Source organism: Thunnus albacares, chromosome 19 (genome assembly GCF_914725855.1).
Source record: "Thunnus albacares chromosome 19, fThuAlb1.1, whole genome shotgun sequence".
NCBI classification, from domain to species: domain Eukaryota; kingdom Metazoa; phylum Chordata; class Actinopteri; order Scombriformes; family Scombridae; genus Thunnus; species Thunnus albacares.
The window spans coordinates 26292009-26299823 of NC_058124.1; the positions used below are offsets into that span (position 1 = coordinate 26292009).

General features: G+C 38.2%; 1 protein-coding gene across 1 annotated transcript; it reads right to left on the reverse strand.

Moving 5' to 3' along the window:
* Positions 1 to 4984: 4984 nt before the first annotated feature.
* On the reverse strand, positions 4985 to 7812 carry LOC122970331. Its single transcript, XM_044336462.1, has 5 exons — positions 7746 to 7812; positions 7320 to 7638; positions 5997 to 6006; positions 5438 to 5489; positions 4985 to 5330 (listed from the first exon to the last, which is right to left on the reverse strand). The coding sequence occupies exons 1-5, from the start codon at positions 7795 to 7797 to the stop codon at positions 4999 to 5001; spliced, it is 765 nt and encodes a 254-aa protein (XP_044192397.1). The 5' UTR covers positions 7798 to 7812; the 3' UTR covers positions 4985 to 4998.
* Positions 7813 to 7815: the final 3 nt, after the last annotated feature.

Below are 7815 nucleotides of genomic sequence, written 5' to 3' on the forward strand. Positions count from 1 at the left end.
AGGCTGAACTGAAAACTGGACTATAAATACACAGGGTCTGACTACAAACTGAACACAGTTGAGTGAGACAAGACACAGGTGAAACACATGAGGCAATCAACAAAGGCGAGAAAACACAGGAAATAAAGGTAACAAAACACAAGGAGAAAACATTTTCAAAATAAAACAGGAACTAAAGTAATCAGACAAGGAACAGGTGACACAACACAAGGGCAGTCTGTGAGCTGATGAACTGGGGAAGACACTAGGAGCAGGGCTGGGCTAACAAAGGTGATGCAGGGCAGTTGAGAGGAGGAGCACATGAGCACAGGAAGAGTTAAAGAACACACAAGGGAAACACAGAGAAAACCAAATCCAGGCAACATAATGGCAACGCAGAAAACCCAAGAGAACAAAAACACAAAGAGTCCAAAAACAGAAAGTCCGTTCAGGATTTGACAGAAAGTTTGGGGATTTAGTGATGTATAATAGGGTGTCATCTGTATAAAAGCTGATTTTACGATGACGACGGTAAAATGATTCCTGGGGCGCTGATGCATTTTCTAATAGAAACAACCAGGGTTTCAAGACAAAATTAAAGACGAGTGGAGAAACAAGTCATCCATGTTGTGATGTCCCTCTCTCTGCCTTTTGCTTAAGAGGTTGCTTTGGCTTCTTGGCTCAGGAGCCAGTGGGCGGGGTTGGAGAGGATGTCAGGGGACTACTTGCACCTGGGTAGTTTAGGCCTCCAGCCTATTTAGGTGTCTTCTTGTTAACCTCTTTCTCTCTCTTCCTTCCAGGCCTCAACCAGCCACTTTGGTTTGTTTTGTTTTGTTTTGTTTTTGCTTGCACGCATCACATACTTCACTCATCCATACATTGCATTCATGACTGATTTAGCTGACTAACATTATTATATTTTATATTAAGTTAATAACAAATCTCATTTTTAGAAGCTTTATTCATGTGTGATTCCCTTCTTTGTCACTGACTTGAATTAGTATTGATATACACTGACATGTATCATGATAGATAAAGTGGCTGATCTGTATAACTTGTACAATATGTGTCCTCAGTGAACTGCATCAGTCAGTTTTCTTATAACAGGATATACTTGAGATAGCTGTGATCCAGTATGAGGCTAAGGTCAAAGGTCATGACCAAGCCAATTCTTACCAAAAGTCCAATGGAAAAAATAGAAGAATGGATGGTTAGAAACTGTGATGGAGAACTTCAGTGATTTCCACCAAGATAATCATTGTCGAGGAATTGTCTTCCATGAAAGTTTTGACATATGATTTATGCTGAAAGCTGCACTGTGCAAAATGTTTAATCCATTTAATGAAATGTGTGTGTGAGATTGTGTAACGTGTGTATCTGGACACATTTTCTCTCAGAATATTCAATGTTTATTGACATATATTTCTACAGAAATTAAAATTAGTTTCATGTAAAAAATACAAGTTTGTGTGTGTGTATGTGTGTGTGTGAGGTTGTGTAACGTGTGTGTTCAGTGAACTGTATCAGTCTCTGCAGTAGCTTCCAGCTGCAGCAGTCAGTTCAGTTTCTGTTCAGTCTGACTGAGGGAGGTTTTTGTACGACGCTTTTTCACTGTGTGAACACACGTTGACTGTTGGGATAGTGGAAACTCTGACAGTAGTAAACTGCTGCATCTTCAGCCTGAACTCCACTGATGGTCAGAGTGAAGTCAGACTTTGATCCACTGCCTGTAAAACGATCTGGAATCCCTGATGCTCGAGTGGTAGCATAGTAAATGAGAAGTTTAGGAGTTTGTCCATCTCTCTGTTGGTACCAGGCTAAGTAGTGGGTTGAGCCACTAACATAAACATCCTGACTGGTCCTACAGTTGATGGTTGTGGAACCTCCCAGAGCAGATCTCACTGCTGCAGGCTGAGTCACTGTATACTGGCCTCTGGACTCTGAGGATACAGAGACAAAAACATAAAGCAGCGTCATGGTTTTGTGGGCTTCATTTCAGAGGGACGGATGTTCATAGAGGAGAGGAGTTTGATTCTCTGGACTTTACCTGTGAAGCAGCAGCAGAGGAGAGTCCAGATGAGGACGGAGATCAAAGTCATGTTTTTGATGAGGAGGATTTCTGTGGCTTCTGTTGTGATGAAGGACAGCTGTCAGTCATCCAGTGTTCGACTGTCAGGACTATAAACTCTCCCAGAGCACTGGAGCATGGTGCTGCTGATGCAAAGTGGCTCTCTATGGAAATGCTCTGACTGACTCCAACAGGGACTTGTTTTCTGTTATTTGCACAGTTCTGCATGTACAATGATTTCTGTAAGAGGACAAAATGAAAGTTAAGGCTGCAAGTTCACCAAATGCTTTTGAAGGCGAAGGGTTAAATTCATTTTTTCTTCTCATTAAAATGTTGCCAGAAGATTGTAAAGAGAGGAGAGCCACTCTTCAGATAGGATGACAGGCGTCATGGCAAAAAGAAAATCATGATAAGAATTTTTTAAGTTTAGTTGCTACATACTCAGCCATAAAGATAACAATAGATATGATTCATTCTTTCCAGAATCTCTTTTATCTACAGGAAGAGGATATAATTGATTGTAAATAACCAATTAAATATTTAATATGAGCTCAGTAAAATTGCTTTAGTAGACTGCAAACCTGGCAACACCTTTTGTACATTTAAAGGGAAGGGAGAGGAGCCAGATATCCTGCTTTAATTCCTGATCAGATTATGGGCTAAAAGAAGAGAAAATAAGGGTATTTGTGTCCTCTGTAGTGGACATTTTGGTTTTGCATCTCTCCTCTTACACATATGAGTTATTCTATTAATTACTGCTGTACTCTAAAGAGGACATCCTGGGCTTTCCAGTGATACCACATGGGTAGGGGTGGGATGGTGACAACTTCATCTTCCTTTCAGCACAAAATGGTTTCTATATCAACAAGCACATTTCATGGAAAGAGAAAGAAGAAGTGAAATATTGTTTAGTTATTAATTTTATATGATGATATTCATATATTTTCTTGTTTATCAACATGTCAGGAATTATGTAGTGAGGTCTGAGAGAAGTTTATTTATTTGTGAGTAGAAATAATAGCCCATTTATGAATGTCCTCTATAGTGGACACCAGGATGTCAGATGAGGAAAATGCTGAGGATGAGTTTGAGCCTGTTGATGAAGAGGTAGAGTGCTCTGAAGAAGAGGCAGGAGGCTCATCAGATGAGCTGACAGTCACAAAGCAAGATGAAAGGCGTTGACCACTGTGGGCCAGGACTGGCACATATGTTTTATTATTTCCAGGACAACCATAAATAATGTTTATCCCAGTAAAAATATATCAATACTACATTGTTGATGGCAGCATATTAATGCAAATTATAGTTTTACACCCAATAATATAGTTACTATACACATTTCATTGTCATAAAGGGAGTTGAAAGTTAAATGCTTATTCAATAGATTACATATGGAAAATGAATAACTTCATGAAATTTAATAACATTTCTCTGTTTTTCATCATCATAGATTCACACCTGTGCTACCTGGGCCTCCTGGTTACCAGGATCAACCTACAACGTGTGAAATATATATATGTATATATATATTCAGATTAGAGGAGTGTCTCTGAATACCACAATTTACGTCAAAATCAACAAACAAGTAAAACAAATACAGAATGAAATAAAATTAAATATGTGGTTAGTTTAAGGTGGTTGTATAGCTGGAAAACTATAAATTTTGTATTGACAAGTTTGACTGCTTTCCACATTAAAACCATCCTGCTGTCTGCTACAGTGGACATGCTGTAAAAATAAAAATAAAAATGATTTTGAAAAAGTCTAAACTGTAAGATGTTTCTTTTACTATAAACATATAGAAAATAACACAAAAACTAAATCAGAAGTCAAACTTTTTCTTTGGTTTTCAGGATGCTGTTTGCAGATAAGCTTATTTTATGGTGGTGGGACTCTGAGCAGAAGCTTGAAGTGCTGAATACTTTCCTAATGGAAGCAGTTGAGGAGTTAATGACAAATGATATGAGTAGTGGAGAAAGAGGAAATGTGGCTTCCATACAATGTAAAAGATTTGCTGTATATTTAAAATGGGATTGAGATTATCCAGAAAAGCTGCACTACATTCTGACCTGATTAACAGAGAGAGACTTTGGACTGAGATTTATGAGATGTATGATGTGTAGCATGTGATTGACTGGTGTAATGCTGTATGGATGCTGATTTATACCTCTGTGTCTGAGTGTCTGTATTTACACCATCACATGTTTGTGGTTCATCTGTTGGAGCTCAGAGGATCATAATGTAATTTATGTGCAACTTTTCAAACAATAATCATGTAGCTGCGATTCACAAACTGTAGACACCACAAGAGCTTTGATCAGTCTGCAGCTGCTTCGACATGTTCAGTGGTCTCACTGAATATCTGCTCTTCCAGTGGATCTTTTTCTTTTCATTAATGCTGCAAAAATGATACTATCCTCATCTAACAGATCCACTACTGCCAGTCCAAACTTTCTCTTCAGCAGTGTTGTTACTGCTCTGTATAACAAAGTGAATATGAGAGAAAGTAAACACAGCTAGAACAGGTAACAGGTAGAGTCTACACAGAACTGTCAATCACCTGCTGAGCTGTGGAGACACCTTGATACAGAAGTTTATTCCAAACTTTAAGAAATCTGATGTTCCTAATGTATAACTTCCTATGATATTTAATATGATTTAATGTAAGAACAGATATCTGTTTACCTCTTTCTTTCATTTAATTACATGTAACAAAGTTGTCACTGTGCTTGTACCATTGTGAGACTAATCATTACAATAATGTGATTATAATGTCTAATAGACTCATATTCATTGTTAAAGATATGTGTGAATTGTTCAATTGCTTAATATAGAAGGTGTGTGTGTGTGTGTTGAGTGAACTGTATCAGTCTCTGCAGTAGCTTCCAGCTGCAGCAGTCAGTTCAGTTTCTGTTCAGTCTGACTGAGGGAGGTTTTTGTACGACGCTTTTTCACTGTGTGAACACACGTTGACTGTTGGGATAGTGGAAACTCTGACAGTAGTAAACTGCTGCATCTTCAGCCTGAACTCCACTGATGGTCAGAGTGAAGTCAGAGTTTGATCCACTGCCTGTAAAACGATCTGGAATCCCTGATGCTTGAGTGGTAGCCCAGTAAATGAGAAGTTTAGGAGTTTCTCCATCTCTCTGTTGGTACCAGGCTAAACAGTGGTTTGAGTTATAAACATAAACATCCTGACTGGTCCTACAGTTGATGGTTGTGGAGCCTCCCAGAGCAGATCTCACTGCTGCAGGCTGAGTCACTGTGATCTGGCCTCTGGACTCTGAGGATACAGAGACAAAAACATAAAGCAGCATCATGGTTTTGTGGGCTTCATTTGAGAGGGACGGATGTTCATAGAGGAGAGGAGTTTGATTCTCTGGACTTTACCTGTGAAGCAGCAGCAGAGGAGAGTCCAGATGAGGACGGAGATCAAAGTCATGTTTTTGATGAGGAGGATTTCTGTGGCGTCTGTTGTCATGAAGGACAGCTGTCAGTCATCCAGTGTTCAACTCTCAGGACTATAAACTCTCCCAGAGCACTGGAGCATGGTGCTGCTGATGCAAAGTGGCTCTCTATGGAAATGCTCTGACTGACTAACAGAATCATCACATTTCTCAAGTGTAACGCTGATATTCTCTTTATATTAAAACAATAAAGACATATTCATCAAATCATGTGTGTCCAAGGCAACATATTATTTAAAGAATGACTGCTGTCACATGTTACTGTGTTCAATGAATCTACAGACACTGAGTTTGTCTCTGGGTATATTCACAGGGATTTTATCATTTTTTGTCACCATTTTACACATAAATGATGGTATTTTTTTAAAGCCTGTCAAAGTAAAGGATGAAAGGAGAACATTTTAACAGAAGTATTGAATCTGTTCTACACGGTGTCTTTCACATCTGTCCTGCTGTGTACTACTACAGGGGTCATGGATTACTCTGATGATGCTGTTTGATCAATGGATCAATCAACTTTCAGAATATTGATATGGATGTGTTTATATTCATTTTTATGAGGTTTGGGCTTTTTCAGAAAGTAATTTCTTCCATCTTAATGTATTACCACAAAATACATCACACCAATTAAATTTAAAATGGATATGGATCAATCAAGTTATGACATTATTGCACAGAATGTTTTTTATTGTTTCAGCTTCTTCTCTCTGAAAGAAAGTTCTATTACAATGTTGCATATTTATTTCAATATATTTCTATAGAAATTAAAATCAAATTCACTTAACAGTACAATATATAATGACACTCAGTTGATGTCAGAGAGCCGTGTCTCTCTACAGTGAGAGGTTTTTGTACAGCAGGTCAATGAGTTTGTATCACTGTGGTGGACTTTTGGTAGAGGAACCAGACTGGATGTTGGTTTCTCTGCAAATATTGCATATAATTTTCCATGTTATACTTAAATGTGTTTTTGTGTGTTTAAATAAACTTTGCCTTGACTTATGTGAAAGATCCTCTGTTTTAATTTCAACACTTTGGTCAATTAGTTTAACTCAGACCACCTTCAATGAACTGGTCTTTACACATTATTGTCAAACTGAAATGTGAACAGCTTGAAATGAAGAAAAGATAAAAGAAAAATAAATACAATTTAAAAATGATTATCAAATTTACTTTTACATTTTACACTTAATATTTAACTATTATTAAGTTAAATTGAAGTCAATTTCAACAATGTACATTTAAATTAAAAATATGTCCAAATCTCTGATCCACTTACTGTAATTAGTTTCTTACTGTAAGATAATATTTAGTGTGATTTATATTTTTTGGTGGTGGGAGCTGTGATTATGAAAGTTTCTGATGCTGATCTGTGTCTTCATATTTTCTTTTAACAGGACATATTTGAGATAGATGTGATCCAGTATGAGGCTGAGGTCAAAGGTCATGAGGAAGACATTTCTTACCAGTCAGGTCAGGAAATGGATTCGTTATCATTAAAAAACATCGGATCAAACCACAACAGGGTAAGAATGGATGATGAGAAGCTGTGATGAAGAACTTTGTTGGTTTCCACCAAGGCAATCATTTTCCAGAAATTGTTTTCCTTAAATAATTTCACATATTTTCATCTTAAAAACTACAATGTGCAAGTTGTTTAATCCATTTCATGAAATGTGTGTGTGATTGTGTAACGTGCGTGTTCAGTGAACTGTATCAGTCTCTGCAGTAGTTTCCAACTGCAGCAGTCAGTTCAGTTTCTGTTCAGTCTGACTGAGGGAGGTTTTTGTACGACGCTTTTTCACTGTGTCAACACCCACTGACTGTTGGGATAGTGTTGACTCTGACAGTAGTAAACTGCTGCATCTTCAGCCTGAACTCCACTGATGGTCAGAGTGAAGTCAGACTTTGATCCACTGCCTGTAAAACGATCTGGAATCCCTGATGCTCGAGTGGTAGCATAGTAAATGAGAAGTTTAGGAGTTTCTCCATCTCTCTGTTGGTACCAGGCTAAGTAGTTCCCATTATAAACATTCTGACTGGTCCTACAGTTGATGGTTGTGGAGCCTCCCAGAGCAGATCTCACTGCTGCGGGCTGAGTCACTGTATACTGGCCTCTGGACTCTGAGGATACAGAGACAAAAACATAAAGCAGCGTCATGGTTTTGTGGGCTTCATTTCAGAGGGACGGATGTTTATAGAGGAGAGGAGTTTGATTCTCTGGACTTTACCTGTGAAGCAGCAGCAGAGGAGAGTCCAGATGAGGACGGAGATCAAAGTCATGTTTTTGATGAGGAGGAT